The 22,802-nt window shown below is 39.9% G+C and overlaps 1 protein-coding gene across 20 annotated transcripts in view; it reads left to right on the top strand.

Annotated features, from left to right (window-relative positions):
- The window catches only part of CASK (calcium/calmodulin dependent serine protein kinase), a 382,103-nt gene that overhangs the window by 247,865 nt on the left and 111,436 nt on the right, over nt 1-22,802 (top strand). For all 20 annotated transcript variants that reach the window (XM_060234164.1, XM_060234158.1, XM_060234148.1 and 17 more), the window contains 2 exons: nt 10,281-10,358; nt 12,288-12,368. In XM_060234164.1, coding sequence (XP_060090147.1) covers nt 10,281-10,358; nt 12,288-12,368 — 159 coding nt within the window. The remainder of the gene's footprint in view (nt 1-10,280; nt 10,359-12,287; nt 12,369-22,802) is intronic.

Genomic DNA, 22,802 nt, shown 5'->3' with positions numbered 1-22,802 from the left:
CATACAGTGAACATGAGCCAGCACTGTGATGTGGTAGCTAAAAATGCAAATTCAATTTTGGGCTGCATCAACAGAAGTATAGTGTCCATATCACATGAAATGGTTGAACAAAACAGGAGTCAAGGTTCACCTTTAAGACGGACCAACTTTTATTGAGAACATAAGCTTTTGTGTGCCCACAATACCTGATCCCCTCGTCTGATGAAGTGTGCTTAGATAGCGTAAGAAAGCTTACGTTCTGAATAAAATTTGGTTGGTTTTAAAGGTGCACCTTGACTCCTGCTTTGTTCAACTGCTTCAGACCAACATGGCTGCCCACTTGGATCTATGAAATGATGGTATCACTTTACTCTGCTCATCTATATTGTGTTCAGTTTTGGGAACCACAATTTAAGAAGTATATAGACAAGCTGAAACGTGTCCAGAAGAGGGCAATGAAGATGATGAGAGGTCTGGAGAGCAATTGCTATGAGGAAAGGCTGAAGGAGCTGGGTTTGTTTAGTCTGGAGAGGAAACTATTGAGAGGTGATATGATTATCATCTTCAAGTTCTTGAAGGACTGTCTCATAGAGGATGGTTCAGAATTGTCTTCTGTTGCCCCAGAAGGTTGGACCAGAACCAGAGGGTTGAATTTAAATCCAAACATTTGGCTAAACATTCCTAACAGAGCAGTTCCTCAGTGGAACAGGCTTTCTCGAGAGGTAGTGGGCTCTCCTTCCTTGGAAGTTTTTAAACAGGGGCTAAATGGCCATCTGACATCAATGCTGATCCTGTGAATTAGGCAGATCATGAGACAGAGGGTTGCATCGGTGCTTAGATCTTGTGGCCCCTTCTTACACACCCAGGGAAACTTTGGGTTCAGTCAGAAATTTTTCTCCAGGCCAGATTGGTAAGGGATCCTGGAGGATCTTCTTCGTGGTCCCTGTGCAGTCACACACTTGGGTTCTGAGCCCTGCAGCCTCAGAGACCTCATAGCAGCGTCAGGGTTTTTTTGGTGGGCCTTTCTCCCAGTTCTGGGGAGAAGGTAGCCATTGAGCCTAGAACTGAAGGCTCCGCCCCTACTCAGTTTTCTTCTTTACTGCCGCCCTGTCCGGACCTTATTTATTTATTTAGAGTATTTATATTACACCCTGTCCCAGAAAGGGCTCAGGCCAGATAACATCATTATAAAAACAGTGTAAGTAATAATTAAAACATATCATATCAATAAAACAATACAGCTTGATCATAAACGGTTACAAGTGGTGGATCAGTTGGATACGTTATATAGATTAAGAATCTGGCACAGAAAAAAGGTAATTTAATATTACAGCAGAAATGGTACTGCAACATAGGACCGGCCTATAGAAGGAGTGCCCGATAGAGTAGGATGTCCACTGCCTCCACTAAAGGCCTGGCGGAATAGCTCCATTTTACAGGCCCTATGTTTAGTGAGGTAATAGTTCAGTGAGGGCCTGGATCTCCAAGGGGAGCTGATTCCACCAGGCTGGGGCCAAGGCCGAAAAGGCCCTGGTCCTAGTTGAGGTAAGACAGACGTCCTTTGGGCCAGGGACGGTCATCAGATGTTGTGTGCCAAATCATAATGATCTCCGGGGCATATATGGGGAGATGCGATCCCATAGGCATGTCAGTCCCAGATTGTGTAAAGCTTTAAAAGTCAATACTAAAACCTTGAAATGGATCCGGTACTCAACTGGTAATCAGCGCAGTTGACGCAATGCTGGCCAGGTGTGTGCCCAGCTAGGCACTGTAATCAACAGCCATGCTGTTGCATTTTGTACCAGCTGAAGTTTCCGGATCAGTCTCTTTTTTTTAAAACATAAGTTATTAGTTTCTTCATATTCAAAAACAACATCAAAAAGGAAAAAAAGTGACCAAAGCAAAACTATACCTTCACTTTACAACAGTTTTCCAAAATCAAAACAGGTCACTTCATACAAGTATATATACGTGGGGAATTAGGGAATGAGCAAATTCCTCATTATCATTGATTTTTAACTTGCATTAGAAGGTAACATTTCAATCTCCAGTGTTAAAAACCAAATTATACAAAGAGGAAAACTATTTTTAGAGATTCTGTGACCTTGTCAACTGGTAATCATATCTACTTTTTCCATTACACACCTTATATTTAAATGCTCTATTAAAACCAGTCATAAAGTTTCTTCCATTTCAGAATCGCCTTTTCCTTAGATTTACCATTTACCATATCTGTCAACATATCTAGTTCTGCAATCTCTAAAATTTTACCAATCAACTCTTCTCTTGTGGGTACCCTAATTTGTTTCCAGTAAGCTGCATAAAGAAGGATCAGTCTCAAGGGTAAGCCTACGTAGAGCAAGTTACAGGAATCCAACCTGGAAGTGACCGTCACATGGATCACTGTAGCTAGGTCCAAGGGGGGATAGGTAGGGCACTAGCTGTCCGAAGGTGCTGAAGATGATAAAAGGCAGATTGAGCAACCACTGTGACCTGTGCCTCCATTGAAAGTGAGGCATCCAGTGTCACCCCCAGATTCTTCACCTTCTGAGCCAGCACAAGGGATGCATCAACTTTGCCTCAACCATCCCACCACAGCTTCTAAAGCCAAGGTCAAGATGACCCGGGGCAAAGTTCGGGTGGCCGTCCATCAACAGATAGAGATAGGTGTCATCTACATATTGATGACAACCAAACCCAAAACCTCGGTCAATCTGGGCAAGAGGGGCCCATATAGATGTTAAACATAATTGACGAGAGAATAACTTCCTGAGGTACACCGCATTCCAGCAAGCACTGCATTGGGATCTGCTTGCCAAGCACCATCCTTTGTCCCTGACCATGGAGAAAGGAGGAGAACCACTTAAGGCAACCTCCTGTATGCCCCAAATGGAGCAAAAGACTCTTTCTTTAAAGACATTATGCAACAATTAGACCATATGGTGTATGAGCAAATTATGATAATGGGAGACTTTAACGGAACAGTTAAAAATATTTTGGACAGGTCTGGGGAAAAAAATAATGAAGGGAAACTATTAAAGTCATTTTTTGATTTGGTAAAACAAGAGAGTCTAGAAGACATTTGGAGGCAATTTAACCCCAAAGAACTTGACTATACCTTTTTTTCAGCAAGGCATAATTCTTTCTCAAGTATTGATATGTTATGGATTACAAAAGATCTTGGACTATTAATAAAGAAACTGGAGATACTTCCTAAAATAGGGGCAGACCACAATCCAATAATGTGGTCTGCAAAATCTGCGAAAAAGACCCCAAGATGGCGGATAAATGAAGAATTGCTACAGAAGCAGGAGGTAGTGGTGTCTCTGGAAAAGGACACTATATTCTTCTTTCAAATAAATGAAAAAGAGGACACTCAATTTCAAACTGTGTGTGATGCCTATAAAGCGGTAATGAGGGGCATTTTAATTACATTGAACAATAAAAGATAAAAGAGCCAAAAATAAGCAAATGATGGACATTCAGAAACAAATTGGAAAGAAGGAGATGGAGTTTACAAAGCGACCTGGGAAAAAGAAAATTATAAGGGAGATCACAATATTACAAAGCCAACTGAGATATTTGTTGAATAAAGAAGTGGAATGGAACTTAAAAAGACTTCAACAGAAATCTTTTGAAGGAGCGAATAAACCTGGAAAATATTTGGCCTGGCAAATGAAAAAAAAAGCGAGAATAAAGTCATTAATAAAATTGTATCAGGAGGAAAGGACATTGTTGATCAGGAAGGAATTAAAAGAGAATTTTATAAATATTATGCCAAGCTATTTAAAAGTCAAAAGGTGGATAGAAAAAAAATTGATGCGTATTTACAGAAAATAAAGGTAAATCCCTTAACAGAAAATATGAAGAAGGTATTGAATGAACCAATTGAAAAAGGAGAAATAGAGGCGGCGATTAATTCAATGAAATTAGGAAAAGCACCTAGTCCAAATGGTTTTATGGCAAAATTTTATAAAGTCCTCACGGAGGCGCTATTACCAAAACTTCAGAAATTGATGAATATTATAAGAATAGATGGGGAAATCCCTAACACATGGAAAGAAGCAGTAATTTCGTTGATACCGAAAGAAAAGACGCTATGAATGTAAAAAACTATAGACGAATTTCATTACTTAACAATGATTATAAAATATATGCCAGAATTTTAACAGAACACCTTAAACAGCATTTGAACAATTTTATTAAAGAAGAGCAAGCAGGATTTCTTCCCAGGAGGCAAATTAGAGATAATATCAGAACAGTTATAGACATTATTGAATATTATGAGAAACATCCTGAAAAAGAAGTAGCATTATTTTTTGCAGACGCAGAGAAAGCATTTGACAATATGCATTAGGACTTTTATGTTTGCAGTGATGGAGAAACTGATATTGGGAGAAGATTTTATAAGAATGGTGAAGGCGATATATACTGAACAACAAGCAAAGCTCTGTGTAAATGCAGATTTGACGGAAAAAATGATAATTAGTAAAGGAACAAGATAAGGTTGCCCTCTATCTACATTGATATTTATAATGACTTTAGAAGTTTTGCTAATGCAAATTCAAGAAGATAAAGAGAGAGGGACTGAAATTGAAAGGTTTTTCTAATAAATACAGAGCATTTGCAGATGATGAAATAAATGAAAATCCCACTCAGGTAACACCATTGTTGCTTCGTAAGATACAAGAATATGGAGAATTGGCAGGCTTTTATGTAAATAAAGAAAAATAAGAAATCTTGTGCAAAAATATGTCAAAAAGCAAACAGGAAGAACTACAGAGGTTAACAGTGAAGTTACTTCCAAAGTAAAATATTTAGGTGTGGAAATAACAACAAAAAAATCTTGATTTGTATAAAAATAATTATGAAAAGCTTTGGTGTAAGATCAACGGAGATTTGATAAAATGAAATAAGTTGAACTTCTCTATGCTGGGCAGAATTTCTGCAATCAAGATGAATGTCTTACCGAGAATTATGTTCCTGTTTCAAACAATTCCAATAGTGAAAGATAGCAAACAATTTAATAAATGGCAAAGGAAACTTTCAGAATTTGTATGGGCCGGGGGGAAAAACAAGAATTAAAATGAAAATTTTGACTGATGCAAAAGAAAGGGGAGGATTTCACCTTCCTAACTTAAAGTTGTATCATGATGCAGTATGCCTGGTGTGGATTAAGGAATGGATGACATTACTGAACAGAAAATTACTAGCACTAGAAGGTCATGGAAATGTTTTTGGTTGGCATGCTTACATGTATTATGGGAAAAATAAGATGGACTGGGGTTTTTTGCATCATTATATAAGAAGCAGTTTGCTAAATACTTGGTCAAAATATAAAAGATATGGCGATGAGAAGAAACCGCTTTGGATTGTGCCAACAGAAGTAATAAAATTGTATTCAGACACTAAAGCAGGGAAGTGGTTATCATATAAACAGCTTTTAAAAATACATGGAGGAAAGATAGAATTAAAATCAGCTGAAGAATTACAATATAAATATAAATTGTTTCAATTGCAACAAATTAAGAGTTTGATTGAACAGGACATTAAGAATGATGGAATAAGATAAGAACAAATAGAATTGGAGAGAATGCTGTTTGGTGAAAATGAAAAAATGATTTCAAGAACTTATAAACTATTATTGAAATGGTCTACGGAAGATGAAGTAGTTAAATCTCAAATGATAAAATGGGCGATAAATATAAATAAGGAAATAAAGTCATGGGAATACTTATGGAAGAACTCTATGAAAATATCAACATGTTACAATATTAAAGAAAATTGTTTCAAAATGTTATATAGGTGGTATATGACACCCAAGAAACTGGCAAAAATGAACAATCAGGTGTCGGATAGATGCTGGAAATGCAAAAAACAAGAAGGATCTTTCTACCATATGTGGTGGACTTGTAAAAAGGCAAAACAATTTTGGCAATTGTGTGCGTTATTGTCCAAGGGGGCAATAGAATCCGTTCCTGCTCAACATCATGGATACGGGTCTTGTTCTCATTACTTTATCATCCTAAAGAGGGATGGAGGCAAATGCTCTATAATGGACCTGCGAGGATTAAATTGTCATATCAAATGCAGAAAGTTCCGGGTTGATTACCCTTCCTACAATTCTGCAGTTGCTACAGAAAGACTCATGGCTAGCATCCTTAGACCTACAAGATGTGTACTTTCAAATAACCATTCATTCAGACCACTGCCGCTACCTCTGCTTCACTGTGAAATACTTATGAAACACTCATATCTCGATCTTACAGATGATTGAATGTTTTAATCCAACATGCTGCCTCAATAGAAATGTTGGAAATGGTGCGTAAAAAGCACTCGCTTCATGACATGAAAATTCTTAAGGATACATACAAACTAATTAATGCATATTTTATAATGGCTTCATAGAGCTTCCAAAGCTAATGTCTTAGTCCACAAGAATCAATTGAAAAGACGCACCGTTTCCAAAATGTCTATTGAGGCAGCACGTTGGATTAAAACAATCATCTGTAAGATCGAGATATGAGTGTTTCATAAGTATTTGCAGCACCATAGGCTGTGTGCCCTGTTCGGGTTTGTTTTTCCTTAGTGTTCATTACACAGCCTTCTCTCATGATATTGTAGTAGTTTTCAAGGTGCATACAGATATCTCCCACTGGAGATCGTCATTCTGACACAGCAGGAAGGAGCAGTTCTCCACCACAATCCAAATCTCTTCCGCTTGACCACTTGGAGAATCAAGCCTTAGACTTTCCACCTGTTGTCCAAAATGTGATCCTTTGCTCTAAAAAGTTATCCACATGCCGCACTTACCAACCAAAGTGGAAGCTTTTTTCCACTTATGCAACTGAACATTATCTAAATCCCTTTACTACCCCTTTACAAGTCATTTTATCCTTTCTTTATCGGATTTGGGTCTTAGCACAGCATCCTTAAAGGTGCATCTGTCAGCGATCTCAGCGTTTCATGCAACTATCGACACTAACACAGTCTTTTCTCACCCAATTACAAGAGCTTTTCTAAAGGGAATGCTGAACTTAAAACCTTCAATCAAACCTTTTGTTCCATCTTGGAGTCTCTCACTGATGCTCTCGCAATTAATGGGCAGACCCTTTGAGCCTTTGGCAGCTACTAGCCTACACTTACTCTCCTGGAAAACGGCATATTTAGTTGCTATAACATCAGCCAAAAGAGCCAGTGACATCTACACATTTCGATCTGACTCCCTGTACATGGTGTTCCACAAGGACAAGGTCATTCTATGCCCAGACCCTGCCTTCTTACCCAAAGTTGTCTCTCCCTTTTATCTTTTGCAACCTACTATATTGCCTACCTTTTATCCTCATCCTTCAGACTCTATGCAACAAACACTGCATACTCTGGATGTTTGCCCTTCACTAGCCTACTATTTGGATAGGACACGTTCATTCCGCAAAGATCAAAGACTTTTCATTGCTTATGGCAAACCCCAACGTGGCACGAGAATAACTTCTCAACAGTTTTTGAAATGGATTACCTTTACCATTAGACTCTATTATGAGCTTGCTAAGGAACCCATACCTGAAGTACTCCGAGCCCACTCCACCAGGGCTGTAGCTACTTCTACTGCTTTTTGCCACGGGGTCCCTTTAGAAGTAAGTAAAGTAAAGTAAAATTTTATTTATATCCCGCCCTCCCCCGCCGAAGCAGGCTCAGGGCGGCTAACAGCATTTCAAGTAAACAATACAATAATAAAAACATTAAATTCACATTAAAATTCACATTAAAAACCAGTCAATAGTCAATAATTAATTAAAACATTCCTAAATTAACACTGGCGATAAACGTTATTAATCTGGCGGTAAACATTAAATTCAGTTATTGGTGAACGCCTGTTTGAAGAGGGCGGTCTTGCAGGCCCTGCGGAACTGGTCTAAGTTCCGCAGGGCCCGCACCTCCTCTGGGAGTTGGTTCCAGAGTTGTGGGGCCGCAACGGAAAAGGCCCGAGTGCGGGTGCTTTGAAGTTTAACTTCTTTTGGCCCAGGGATATTCAGTCTGCTTTTCCCCACTGACCTCAGTGCTCTCTGGGGCTCATATGGGGAGAGACGGTCCCTCAGGTAGGTCGGTCCTTGGCCATATAGGGCTTTAAAGGTTATGACCAGCACTTTGTACTGGATCCGGTATACGATTGGCAGCCAGTGCAGTCCGCGCAGCCCCGGCCGTATATGTTCCCATCTTGGGAGACCAAGTAACAGCCTGGCCGCCGCGTTCTGCACTAGCTGCAGCTCCCGGGTCCGGTACAGAGGCAGCCCCATGTAGAGAGCGTTACAGTAGTCCAATCTTGAGGTGACCGTCGCGTGGATCACCATTGCTAGGTCCCGATGCTCTAGGAAAGGGGCCAGCTGCCTCACCCGCCTCAGGTGGAAGAATGCTGACTTGGCAGTGGCTGTTATCTGGGCCTCCATTGATAATGAAGGCTCCAGTAAGACGCCCAGGCTCTTCACCCGCTGCGCCGTCTTCAGCGGCGCCTCGTCAAAGGCTGGGAGAGATATTTCCTTCCCCAGAGTGCCACGACCCACATGGAGAACCTCTGTCTTCGCTGGATTTAACTTCAGCCCACTCAGTCTAAGCCACGTTGCAACTGCCTGCAAAGCCCGGTCCAGGTTCCCCGGGGCGGAGGCGGGCCAGCCGTCCATTAGTAAATAGAGCTGGGTGTCATCTGCATATTGATGGCAACCCAGCCCAAATCTCCGGGCAATCTGGGCGAGGGGGCGCATATAGATGTTGAATAACATCGGGGAGAGAACTGCTCCCTGGGGCACCCCACAGTCTAGTGTGCGCCTCTGGGATCGCTCACCCCCAATCGCCACCCTCTGTCCCCGACCCATGAGGAAGGAGGAGAGCCATTGTAAGGCCAGCCCCTCAACCCCTATGTCGGCGAGGCGGTGGATCAGCAACCGATGGTCAACTGTATCAAATGCAGCCGACAGATCTAATAACATCAGTATTGCTGCACCGCCTCGATCCAGTTGCCGCTGGAGGTCATCCACCAAGGCGACCAGGACCGTCTCCGTCCCGTGGCCCGGCCGGAAGCCAGACTGGCACGGGTCTAAGATGTATGCGCTGCTGCTACCCAGTCTTCTGCCTCGACCTGCACAATGCACTATGCTCTGGATCAGTGGCCCCCAACCTTATTGGTACCAGGGACCAGTTTTGTGGAAGACAATTTTTCAATGGACTGGTGGGGGTGCTGGGGGTTTTGCTGCCCTAGGCTGCTCCCATGCCCACACTCCATCCCTGCCCTCCCCCATGGGGGTCTTTTAATGAGGAGTAGGTGAAGGCCTCTGCCTCACTCCGTGGCCCAGTTTCTAACAGGCCATGGACCGGTCTGGGTCCGTGGACCATGGGTTGGGGACCCCTGCTCTGGATGTCCAAGTGCATAGAGATGCGTCCTTTGGTCAATCTGTCCTCCACTCCATTCTCCAATGAGGTGTCATCCTGCCAATTCCAGGTATGCCTGTGGAGGTTAAAATTGATTATTTAATATGTTGCTGTAACTCTGCTTGGTTCAGGTCTGCTACTTATCTGCCAGCACCCACCATCCCAGCACTACAGCTTGCTAATCACCCAAGTGTGGGACTGCACAGGGACCACAAAGAAGATAAACAGGTTGCTTACCTGTAACTGATTATCTTCGAGTGGTCACCTGTGCAGTCATACACAGCCTTCCCCACTGCTGGCTTTCCTACGTTACTTACCTGTTGCTGGACTGTTGGCGGTGACTGGAAGAAACTGAGTGGGGATGAAGCTTTCCTCTAAGTTCTAGGCATGCTCAGTGGCTGCCTGCTTCCCAGAACTGGGAGAAAAGCCCACCAAAGAAATGCTGATGCTGCTATGGGAGTCTCCTAGGCTGGATTTGAGCAGGGCTCAGAACCCAAGTGTGTGATTGCACAGGTGTCCACTCAAAGATCATCAGTTACAACCTGTGAGGTTTTTTGCCACCTTCTGGGCATGGAGTAGGGCTTACTGGGAATGTGTGTGCGGGAGGGGAAGTATTTATGAATTTCCTGCATTGTTCAGAGGGTTGGACTAGATGACTCTGGAGATCCCTTCCAACTCTATAATTTTATTACTCTAAGGATAGAGTAATTTACCAATAATTTCAGTGAACAAACTCCCCATGTTTTGTGATATTATGATGCTTTTTAGACAAACATTCTGGTGAAATATTTCAGCTGTGTTTTACATTTTACAGAATAACAAACTGATAAATGTTAATAATAATGCATAGAATAATAGAATTGTTTGTCTTTTCCTTCCAGCTTTATGATAAAATTAACACAAAATCTTCACCACAAATCAGGAATCCACCAAGCGATGCTGTACAGAGAGCCAAAGAGGTATTTCAAAGCCTGTTTTGAATGTGTTGAGTATGAAGTTCTATGCTCAGAAGTCTTATAGTAATCCATTTAAGTCAACTTTGAAAAGGTTGTGTGTGCACACATGTAGTTATTATAGATACACTCTGCTCTTATATCAGGGATGTCAAATGTGCAGCCTGCAGGCCTGATCCAGCCCCCACAGGGCTTATTTCAGGCCCCTGAGGAACTGTCTTTGGTCTGCTTCCTTCTCCCTCTCTCCTGCTTCTGTCATCACCATTTTTGTTTTTCTTTGTGGGACTGAGGCAGCCAAGCAAAGCAGGCTCTCCTCGTTCTTTCCCTCTTCCCCAAGGGAGGGGGAAGAAAGAGGAGCCTCAGCCAGTGGAGGAGCTTGGCTCTGTAGCTCTGCTGTGTGATTGAGAGAGCCTGGCACATCTAGAAATCTCTCAATCAAAGCTAGAACTGTATCAGACTCTCTCAATCATACAGCAGAGCTACAGAACCAAGCTCCCCCATTGGCTGAGGTTCCTCCTCTCTCCCCCTCCCTTGAGGAAGAATGAGATGCTGCTTTGCTGGCTACCTCTCTCTCTCTCTCTCTCTCTCTCTCTCTCTCTCAATACTGACCATTGTACATTGCAGTCTTTCTATTCTTGCACCTCATAGGAGTTGCAGTTATCTTTCTGGGGAAGACTATAGCTTTGTAGAGAAACACATAGCCCTCAGTCTGTGTCATGGTGTTTCACATGTTCTTGACGAGCACACACAGCAACTTATGTACAAAAGATCACAATACCCAGCCATTTCATGTTTTCCCCTGTGTGTTAGGGCATTGACCATGAGATTTCTGTAATAGTTTTCAGTAAATCAAAAGTAGATTTGTAATTTACAGATACACAACTGAACAACATCTGAACAGCATACTCAAGATTGCTACCACATGGACATTATCTCCAGATTTTGACATAATAATTCAGAGCAACAGGTGTCCTTTTTCAGAGACTGTTAAATAAAATATAGCAGGGATGCTAATATTTTAAGCATGTTTTATTTTAATTTTTTTTTAAAAAAAAATGTGTTTGTCTGTGCCCTTTAAAAAGTTTATATCTCCACTACCTGGCATTACATTTTGTGACACGCATGGCCTGGCCTGACAAGGTCTTATTTATGTCAGATCCAGCATCATGACAAATGAGTTTGACACATCTGTCTTATATGGAGCTTCTGGTAGTCCCTCATTCAGACTGCTGATGAAATCTATTCCTTGCTAGCTTCATTGATTTTTCAACATTTGATGTTCCAAGACTGTTTACTGTTTATTTTGCTTGGTATTGCAGCTCATGTTCACCTTGATCACATGACCACTGGGTTATGAGGAATTTCTAAAATATTATATGTGTAGCTTTAACTTTGTACTTACCAAAGTGAGCTATGAATATTTTAGGCATTTGTGCTGACCCAGCCCTGATCAGATTTTACTTTTTTACTTTGGCTACAACTATGCCAGCAAAAATAATATGACAGGTATTTGACACAAGAAGATAAAGGAAAATATTGGATTTATATCCCACCCTATACTCCATATCTCAGAGTCTCAGAATGGTCACAATCTCCTTTACCTCCCCCTCCTCACAACAGACACCCTGTGAGGTGGGTGGGGCTGAGGGAGCTCTTACAGCAGCTGCCCTCCCAGATAAGAGTCTGCGCATTTAACCACTACACCAGACTGGCTCAACTTGATCAAAAAACATCAGTACAAAACTAATGTTACGTTTGTCAAGGGAAAATGTTAATCAAAAGTAGGCTCTGCAGAGTCTTTCTACTTAAAGTTGTTCCTACTGCCATTTAAATTTTCATGATATTTCATGCCACATGACTCACCAGAATAAACTCGTTTCTTTTATTTTAAACTTCAGGTCATTTAACTGGCATTTCTAATTATTTCGTTCACAGGTATTGGAAGAAATTTCATGTTACCCTGAAAATAGTGATGCAAAAGAACTTAAACGTATTTTAACACAACCTCATTTCATGGTAAGGAAATGTTGCAAAGGCAGTTTTTATTGTTTCTCATTATGACAAGTGGAACAAAGAAAAGATCTGTATACTGCAAGGGCCTATGGAGAAGGGAGGAAGACAATACATCTCAGCAGGGGTGGGGCTGTAGTAAAAAGGCCACACACCATAGTTTCATAAAGGTCTTTTTTGTAGAAAAGTCCAACAGGAACTAATTTGCTTATTAGGCCCCACAACCTGACACCAAGCAAGCTGGAACTGTGTTCCTATGTGTTCCTGCTCAAAAAATGCCCTGCATCCCAGGGTATTCTGTGCATCAAAATTATATCTGTACAACCAGGTTTCCCGCAAGGACTTCCAGGAAGATATTTCGTTTTCCATTCCCCCACTGTTTCCTTTTCCCCTTTCCTAGAAGGCCATGCTAGCCTGTTCGCTTTTCCTGCTTCCTTCTATTTTTCCCACTCAAAAGCCAATCTACCTTTATCTGCTTCACTGTCTTCAATTTTTTCACCTTCCCTATCCTGGCAGCCTTACCTGGGAAAACTATTGCCTAGTTATACATTGTCAGGAAGGAACACACAGGAACACAGTTCTGGCTGATTTTGTGTCAGGGTGTGTGGCCTGATATGCAAATGAGTTCCTGCTGGACTTTTTCTACAAAAAAAGCCCTGTACATTGTCAACAGCTAGGCCAGGTCCACTTGCATGGTGGGGGACCAACAGGGATTTGTGGAGGTCACTTCATTTTCCCCCATATCTCCTTCTCCACATTATATCATCTTTCCCTCCTCTTGGCAGCCAACATGTCATTACGTTTCCCTGTTTCCTTCTTTCCTTCCCATCTCCTAACCAGCCTACCTTTAACTGTCCCCATCCTCAACTAAATTAATGTATATCCCCTTTTCTCCACAATGGGGACCCAGAGGCCAGAGCAGTTTACATCATGCTCCTCTCCTCCATTTTATCCTCACAGAAGCTCCATGAGTTAAGTTAAACTGAGAATCTGCAACTCACCCAAAGTCAGTGAGCTTTTATGATCACGTGGTGATTTGAACCTGGGTCTCCCAGATCCTGCTCTGAAACTGTTACCATTATACAACACTGGCTTTTGTGGAGTGTTTGCTGTTGAACTGTAGCAAGCAGCTGGGCCTGATTGAGGATGATTCTGCATTAGCCTTTGCTCCGGCCTCGGTGCTTTGTTTCCCCTGGGGCAGATGTTGGTTTCCACATCTCTTGACCTGGAGCGGCAGTTTGACCCGCCTCTAAAGCAGTGTCACCCTGCATCTAGAAGATCGTCATTTTGCGAGAAGTTTATTTTTGATGCAGTTTCGGGGCTCAACATTTATGTGTGGAACTCACGCAATGCACTGCCAAACTTCTCGTATCAGTATAACACACCCACATAACTCCATGCCCATGATTCCACCCAGTTATTTTGTCATACTTATTTTGTCCCTTTGTCATACTTTCTTAATTTTAATCCCTTTGAAAATTATCCAATATTTTCCTGAAAAAAAGTAATTTTTTTAAACAAATCACATTTTGCGTTACAACGCAAAAAATATATAATGATGTAACGTGATTTTCTTTTACTGAATACATCCCTTGCTTCCACCTGTCCCCATTCTTTATGGTATTCCATGTGATTTTGATAATGTGTCATTGCATTGTGATTACTTTTCCCCCCCCTCCAATTAAAATCACTCCTATTATAATTTTTTTTCAAATAAGATCATTACAACGCAACTAAATAAATAGCGATGTTACACGAACTACTTTAAAGATGATCGATTGCCACCTTTATCGATCCCCCCCCCCCCCCGGTATGGCCTCAAACGGGAACGGGAATTTGGTTATGTGTATAGATTTATATTTTTGATAGGTTGAGGAAACTTTCTCCCTTAACCCCTCTACATAAATCTTCCCCCCCACACACACACTGTCATGCACCTGTTTGTAATTTGTTATAGCTTTTAATGGAAAACTGTGCTTAACATTCAGCATATGTGGATAAAAATGGTGGATCGCCGACTCAGATTTCCCGGGGCTTAGATAACCTGCCAATGGCAGGGCGAAAAGAAAACACATGACTTTGCCAGTATTATGCCTCTGGCATTACGTTGTAACGCAAACAAAGACGATCGCGTTGTAACGTGAACACACATGCGAGTTAAAAAAAAAAAAGGGAAACATATGCGGGAGGGGGAAATTGCTACGATTGTGGGGGAAACTCCGGGAGCAGCAGTAATGCAGAATCAGAACATATAGAACAGATTGGGAATTGAATCTGGGAGAATCCTCTAGTGGGGAATCAGGAAATCACACCTGCATGGAACAACCCCGGAGCGAAAGGGAGGCAAACGCCAAATGCGGAATCAGCCTGAGTCACTACGTCATGTGGTAAAAGTTGCCCAGTGGTTGCTGATGGTCCTGGCCCTGATGAGTCCTCCTTCAAAGACCAGAACAGCCCTTTCACGGAGTTCATTCCCCCTGCCTTTTTTGACAACAACCAAAGCTTAAACGCTGTTTGATTTCCTAGCTATGGCCAGAGAAGGCATTTGTTTCTGAAAGTTACAGGTATTGCTGTTGGGGGGGGATTATTGGGGGGGGGGATTTTAACCCCCTTTCCAATGGATTCCTTTTAGCTTCCAGTTTTTTCTTGAAGCCTGTGCACTTTTTAGGTTTGTAGAAAGATCTGTCTTGCGTTTTCATGGTTCCAGTCTCTGAATTTAGGTTTCCACAGATGTGGCCATGTTGAGAACTGTATATATTGATACTGTCACTTGTAGTAAAGCTGGCTCAACCACATTCTTGGCAAATGCATACTTCCTGGGCATTACATATCCAGAAAGAAAATTTTCCAGGATGCATGACAAGACTGTCAGTTCTTCTACTGTCTAAGCCAGGGGTGTCAAACTCATTTGTTAGGAGGGCCAGATCTGATATAAATGCGACTTTGTTGGGGTCGAGCCACGTGTCCTAAAATGTAACGCGAGATACAGAAGATACAGACTTTATAAAGGACACAGGCAAATACAATTAAAGATATTTTTTAGCTTAAAATACAAAAACGCTTAAAACTCTTGCAATATTTTGTTTAAAATGTAAAGGTAGAGGAATAGTGGGATTTCGCAATGCAATTTTTTAAAATAAAATGACAAGAAAAAGCACAAGGATCACAAAACTAAAAATATAAAATGCTCATAAGCCTGGGAAAACATGAAATGGCAGGGCATTTCAAGCTCTTCCCCTCCCCCTGGGTCTACTAATATTAGCAATGGCTCTCCAGTGCAATATCCCCCTTTGACTGTGGGTTCCTAAGTCAAAGGACTCACTAGGCACTAGTCTTCATGTCCATTGAGAAGAGACAAAGCTGACTCAGAGCATCGATGCTTGATTTGCAAGGACACAACTCCAAGAAGGTGCAGCTGGCCATAGGAACTCTGAGTTCCTCTCCATCGAAACAAAGGAAAACATGGAGTGGATTTTCCATTCTAGTCTGCTCTGCCCATAGGCCTGAATGGGAAATCCATTCCACATTTTCTTTGCAGCTTCGCTTCTGCTTTAGCCTCTGCAAAGAGAAGGCAGAAGGAGCTGCGAATGTCGACAGCCTCAGAGCTTTGCAGGATGAGGACAGGAGGGGGGAGGCAGAGAAGAGAGCCCCGTTGGCCTGATTGAAGCCCTCGACAGGCATGTTTGTCTCATGGGCCACATGTTTGACACCCCTGGCCTAAGCTAATTGTGTTTCCCTGAAAGCAATCCTGCCAGAATGTGTAAACATGTGTTTGCACACAAATAAGTTTCTTCAGTTTTTGCATGTAAATTGCAGACTTATCACATTTGCCTCTTAGTTGCATTAGTAGTTCAGTTTTCATCTTCAGTTGACAAGCAATATTTGTAAAGAATTCTTTGAGAATGCAGGCAACCTTACTTTCTTCCTCTGGATTTTTGAAATATATTTGCCTAGAGAGAAGCTAGCTGATCATCACGGTTATAAGAGGCTAAGTTCCCCATTAAGTAGAATTTTGTCTGTAAGCAGAAAAATATAAACAATGTGGATGAGAGTGGAATGGTCAGGTGATGTAAAGCCCTCTTACAGATTTATCAATAATAACACAGATTATTCAAAACCAATATGTACTAGGGCTACCTCATTGGAAAAGATGTAGGAGCAACTGGAAGCAATGGAAGCAAGGATGATGAAAGGGATGAAAGAACTAATAACTGCCTCCAAGAAGGAAATAAAGAAAGATATTGAAATATGTACCACAGCTTTGAAGAAAGAAATTGAGGATCTTAGAAATGAGACTGTGGCAACATCAAAGAAAATGCAAGAAGTGGAAGGGAAAATGAAAGAACAAGATTCCACCTTGAAAAAAGTACAAGAAAAAGTAGTTACGCATGACTGCAAATTAATGGAGAACCAGATACGCCTGAGAGGAATACCTGAAGAAGAACAAAATGACTTAAAGGAATATATAACAAATATTATTGCTGAATTTTTGGAAGATCCAGAGGTTTCTAGAAATATATATGACTATGCATATAGAGTTAATTCATTTTATGCCAAAAAGAACCAACTACCAAGAGATGTGGTAATAAGATTCACGACACAAGTTATGGTGGGAAGGATCATCAGCAAAAATTTTGAAAAGACATTAATAGTTGGTGACAGCAGAGTGAGAATTATGAGAGAACTGCCAAGACAAGTTATAACTGATAGAAGAACGTATAAAAAATTGACAGAGAAACTGAGAGAAAATGAAATAAGATACAGATGGATACTACCAGAAGGTGTGAGCTTCGAACTTCAAGGGAGGAGGATTACAATTACAAATATATGAGAACTTCGTGGATTCCTGGACGAACATAAAGAATTTGGAGATACAGCATAATATGAAGAACCATGATGGATTATGAATTATTATCTTGGAATGTTAATGGACTAAATTCACCACAAAAAAGAAAGATAACGTTTCATTGGATTAAAAAGCAAAACTGTAATATTATATGCTTGCAAGAAGTACACATCAAACAAAAGGATTACAATTTTTTATGGAACAAACAGTTGGGACTAGAATTCCATTCATTGGCTAACTAGAAAAAGAGAGGTGTGCTTTTTTATATTAAACAAGAACTAGAGCCAAAAGTAATTTTTAAGGATAATGATGGGAGATACTTAGCGGTGGAAATAATATTGAGTGCTAAAAAAGCATGTTACTGGGACTGTATGCTCCAAATGGGACAAAGGACTCTTTTTTTAAAGAAATCACACAACAACTACATCAAGTGACATATGAACAAATCTTGATAATGGGAGATTTTAATGGAACAATAAAGAATGTACTGGACAGATCTGGGGGAAAAAAGAATAATAAAGAAGGAAAACTACCAAAGTCATTCTTTGAGCTACTTAAACAGGAAAGTTTGGAAGACATGGAGAAAGTTTAATCCTGAAATGCGAGATTATACTTTTTATTCAGCAAGACATAGTACTATTTCAAGAATTGATATGTTGTGGAGTACAAAAAATCTGGGACATTACAAAAAAAATAGAGATTCTTCCTATAGTAAGAGCAGATCATAACCCATTAATGTGGACAACTAAGTTGACCAAAAAGACAAGATGGAGGTTAAATGAGGACTTACTACAGAATAAAGATATAGTGACGTCTCTAGAAAAAGAAACTAAAAATTTCTTCCAAATAAATGAAAATGAAGACATTAAATTTCAAATGGTATGGGACGCATATAAAGCAGTGATGAGAGGAGTTTTGATTACATTGAATAATAAAGATAGAAGAACTAAAGAAAAACAAATGCTAGACATTCAAAATAATATAAAAAAGGGAGTTGAGAAAAAGAAAATTATGAGATTATAATATTACAAACACAACTGAGACACTTATTAAATAAAGAATTGGAATGGAACTTGAAAAGGATGCAACAGAAATCTTTTGAAGGAGCAAATAAACCTGCAAAATATTTGGCTTGGCAAATGGAAAAAAAAGAAAGTAAAATCATTAATAAAATAATAGTAGGGGAGAAAGAGATTGTGGATCAAGAAGGCATAAAAAGAGAATTCTTTAAATATTATGCCAAATTGTTTAAAGGATTTAAAGTAAACAAAGAAAAGATGGGAAAATATCTACAAAGGCTAAAAATAACTCCCCTAACAGAGAATATGGGAAAAGTCTTGAATGAACCAATAGAAAAAACAGAAATTGAAGCAGCAATCAATTCAACGAAGTTGGGAAAAGCTCTCGGCCCAGATGGATATACTGCAAAATTTTATAAAGTCTTCAAGGAAGTGCTGATACCGAAACTTCAAAAACTGATGAATACTATAAAAATGGAGGGAACAATACCAAATACATGGAAGGAAGCAGTCATTTCACTGATTCCAAAAGAAGATAGAGATGTCACGAATGTTAAAATTTTTAGACCAATTTCATTATTAAATAATGATTACAAAATATATACAAAAATACTAGCAGAACGACTTAAGAAATATCTGATGAACTTTATTAAAGAAGAACAAGCAGGATTTCTTCCCAGGAGACAAATTAGAGACAATGTCAGAACTGTTGTAAATACTGTAGAATATTATGAGAGACATCCAGAAAAAGAAGTTGCATTGTTCTTTGCAGATGCAGAGAAAGCCTTTGATAACTTGAACTGGGACTTTATGTTTGCGGTAATGGAAAAATTGAGATTGGGGGAAAGTTTTATAAAAATGGTGACAGCAGTGTACACTGAACAGTGTGCAAGACTTTGTATAAATGTGGATTTAACAGAGACTATGATAATTAGCAAAGGTACAAGACAAGGTTGCCTCCTACCTCCATTATTGTTTATAATGACTCTGGAAATTTTGCTGATGCAAATTTAGGAAGATAAACAAATAGAAGGACTGAAGATGAAGGGTTTTACTTATATATACAGAGCATTTGCAGATGATGTAATGTTTATAAATGAAAATCCTATACAAGTAACACCATTGTTATATGCAAGATACAAGAATATGGAGAACTGGCAGGATTTTACATTAATAAAGAAAAATCGAAAATTTTATGTAAAAATATGCAAGTGAACAAACAAAATGAACTGCAAAAAATAACAGAGTGTGAAGTCACTTCTAAAGTAAAATATCTGGTTGTGGACATTACAATGAAAAATATTGATCTCTACAAAAATAATTATGAAAAACTATGTTGCAAAATAGAGGAAGATATGCTAAAATAGAATAAGCTCAATTTGTCATTGTTGGGTAGAATAGCTGCAATTAAAATGAATGTATTACCAAGAATTATGTATTTATTTCAAACAATTCCGATAGTGAAGGACAATGAACAATTTAGAAAGTGGCAAAGGGAGATTTCAGAGTTTGTATGGGCTGGGAAGAAACCAAGAATCAAAATGAAAATTTTAACAGATGCAAAAGAAAGAGGTGGATTCCAACTACCAGATTTAAAGCTATACCATGATGCGGTATGTTTGGTGTGTGGATAAATAGAAAACTTTTAGTATTGGAAGGCCATGGAAATTTATTTGGTTGGCATGCATATATGTACTATGGAAAAAATAAATGGATGGCTTTTTCTCTCATCACTATATAAGAAGAAATCTGTTAAAAATGTGGATGAAATACAAAAAATATGGAGATGAGAGGAAGCTGTTATGGATTGTGCCAACAGAAGTAATAAAAATATCTGCAGAGATGAGTGAAGAAAAGTGGCTACCATATAGCCAGTTGTTAAAAATACAAGGTGGTAAGATAGAATTAAAAACGTCCGAAAAGCTAAATAATAAGTTTGACTGGTTTCAAATGCAACAAATTAAGAGCTTAGTGGAAAATGATGTTTAAAAAGAAGGAATAAGAAAAGATCAAACTGAGTTGGAAAAAGTTCTGCTGGGAGATAATGATAAACTGATTTCAAAAATAAGTTATTATTGAAATGGTCTACTGAAGATGAAGTAGTAAAATCTCAAATGATAAAGAGGGCAATTAATGTAAATAAAGAAATACAGATGGAATCTTGGGAATACTTATGGAAGAACTCTATGAAGATTTCGACTTGTTACAATATTAAAGAAAATTGCTTTAAAATGTTATACAGATGGTATATGACTCCAAAAAAATGGCAAAAATGAATAACAAGATGTCAGATAGGTGTTGGAAATGTAAAAAGCATGAGGGTTTTTTATACCATATGCAGTGGACTTGTGAAAAAGCAAAGCAATTTTGGCAGATGATTCAACAAGAGATTATAAAAATATTAGGATATGACTTTAAGAGACTTCCAGAGACCTTTGTGGGGGGGGATTACAAATGGAAAAGTTTCCAAAGGAAGATAGAACTTTAATTTGGTACTTACTTTCAGCTGCAAGGACATTGTATGCGCAGTTATGGAAGCAAGATAAAATACCAGAAAAATGGGATTGGGTTGTTAAAATTATGTCATGGAGTGAAATGGATAAACTTACAAGAATCTTAAAAGACTATGATTTGGATAGCTTTAAAATGGATTGGGGAAAATACAGAAGATATATAGAAAAAGAATGGAAAATAAAAGGACATTGGACAATTTTTGATAACAATTAAGTGTTAAAAATATTAAAATGAAGAACAAAGGTGTACTATAATATTGAAGATAGGGTTATGTATTAGTAATATTAAAATATGTATTTTCTTGAAGAATAACAGTTTTATATCTTTTCTATTTTTATGTTATAAGATTCTTAAGGTTACCTTCTTTTTATAAGTATTTTAATCAAATTACACCGGTGGGAGTCAAGATATAGCGGGGGAAGTAAAGGTAAAAAATAGCAATGTATGAGATAGATAATGAGTTTATTAATGTTTTATTGAATTTGAATATCATATGCTGCTAAAATAAAAGTGTTTTTACCTAAAAAAAAACAATAACACAGATGACTGCTCCCTGTCCAACCTTGGCAACATATCATCTGTTAGTGCAACATCCTGGCCAGCCAGCAGCTTCAGCTGAGCCATGGTAAAGACTGTATTCCTTTCCTCCGTATGTTTCCAGGTTGTTTCAAATCTCAGTGGTTGGTAGCCAGTAGCGAGCCTAGCCTCTAATTTGGTTTGTTCAAAAGAGAGTAAGGGCTCTCTAATAGAAGACAAAACAACTCTGCTTTCCACAAGTTGCATGAAACAAAGGCAGTTTTCCTCATGGTTTCATCGGCTAATACCTTCATGGCACAAATGGCTGTCCTGTGGACTAGGAGACCTTTCCAATAATATCAAGAAGTTAATTATCACTTCTAAGGGTATCTTTACAGGCTTAAATGGGGAGCCATTTTCATCTCAGATGCCAATCTGGGTTCAATGAAGTTCTCTGCAAGAGCAATTGCTTATGCTATCTTAGTAAGGAGAAATTTGTGGCTAAAAAATTAGGCCACAGTCACATTCTTTTATGTTCCCCAACTGGATGAGTGCCTTATTACATAGGACAAGTGAAAGACTGTGCCCTTCCCCATCAAGCACTTTGCTTCTAGAAACTACAGGCCTAAGACCTTTAACTCTCTAAGAGTTCTTTTCAGACTCTGGAATGACAACAAATGATCCTCCTGGATTATTTCAACAGAATTTCCATTTGGCTATTACCCTTCAACTCCTGAACAACCCTCCAGACCATGCAACATACTTGATTGGGTGACTGGAGTTCACCCAGTCTTCTATCTCTCTCTCTCTTGGCTTGCCTTCGCGAACGAAGATTTAAGAAGGGTGCAGTAGTCCACGTCTGCTGCAGGCTCGCTGGTGGCTGACAAGACCAATGCGGGACAGGCAGATCTGGCCACAGTGGCTGCAGGGAAAAGTCTGATTTGGGGTTGGTGCTGTAGCAGTGCGATTCTTCCTCAATCTCCTTTTGTCCTCAAGACCAGCTATGCGTGCGTTCTCAAAGGAAGAGACAGCCTGGTGGATGGTGTGCCTCCATGCTTTGCGATCTGAGGCTAGGTCAGACCACTGGTGTTGGTTGATGCGACAGGTGCCAAGGGATTTCTTCAAGGAGTCCTTGTACCTCTTCTTTGGTGCCCCTCTATTTCGATGGCCGGTGGAAAGTTCGCCATACAGAGCAATCTTGGGAAGGCGGTGGTTTTCCATCCTAGAAATATGCCCTGCCCAGCGCAGCTGCGTCTTCAACAGCAGTGCCTCGATGCTTGTAACCTCCGCCCTCTTGAGGACTTCAGTGTTGGTCACAAAGTCACTCCAGTGGATGTTGAGGATGGTGCGAAGGCAGCGCTGATGAAAGCACTCAAGGAGTCGCAGGTGATGACGGTATAAAACCCACGATTCGGAGCCGTAGATGAGGGTTGTCATCACAACCGCTTTGTAAACATTGATCTTTGTGCATTTTTTCAGATGTTTGTTGCTCCACACTCTTTTGTGCAGTCGGCCAAATGCACGGTTTGCCTTTGCCAGCCTGTT

This window comes from Heteronotia binoei, chromosome 3 (genome assembly GCF_032191835.1).
Source record: "Heteronotia binoei isolate CCM8104 ecotype False Entrance Well chromosome 3, APGP_CSIRO_Hbin_v1, whole genome shotgun sequence".
NCBI lineage: Eukaryota > Metazoa > Chordata > Lepidosauria > Squamata > Gekkonidae > Heteronotia > Heteronotia binoei.
The sequence above is the reverse complement of the archived record's forward strand: the minus strand, read 5'-3'. Positions and strand labels throughout refer to the sequence as shown.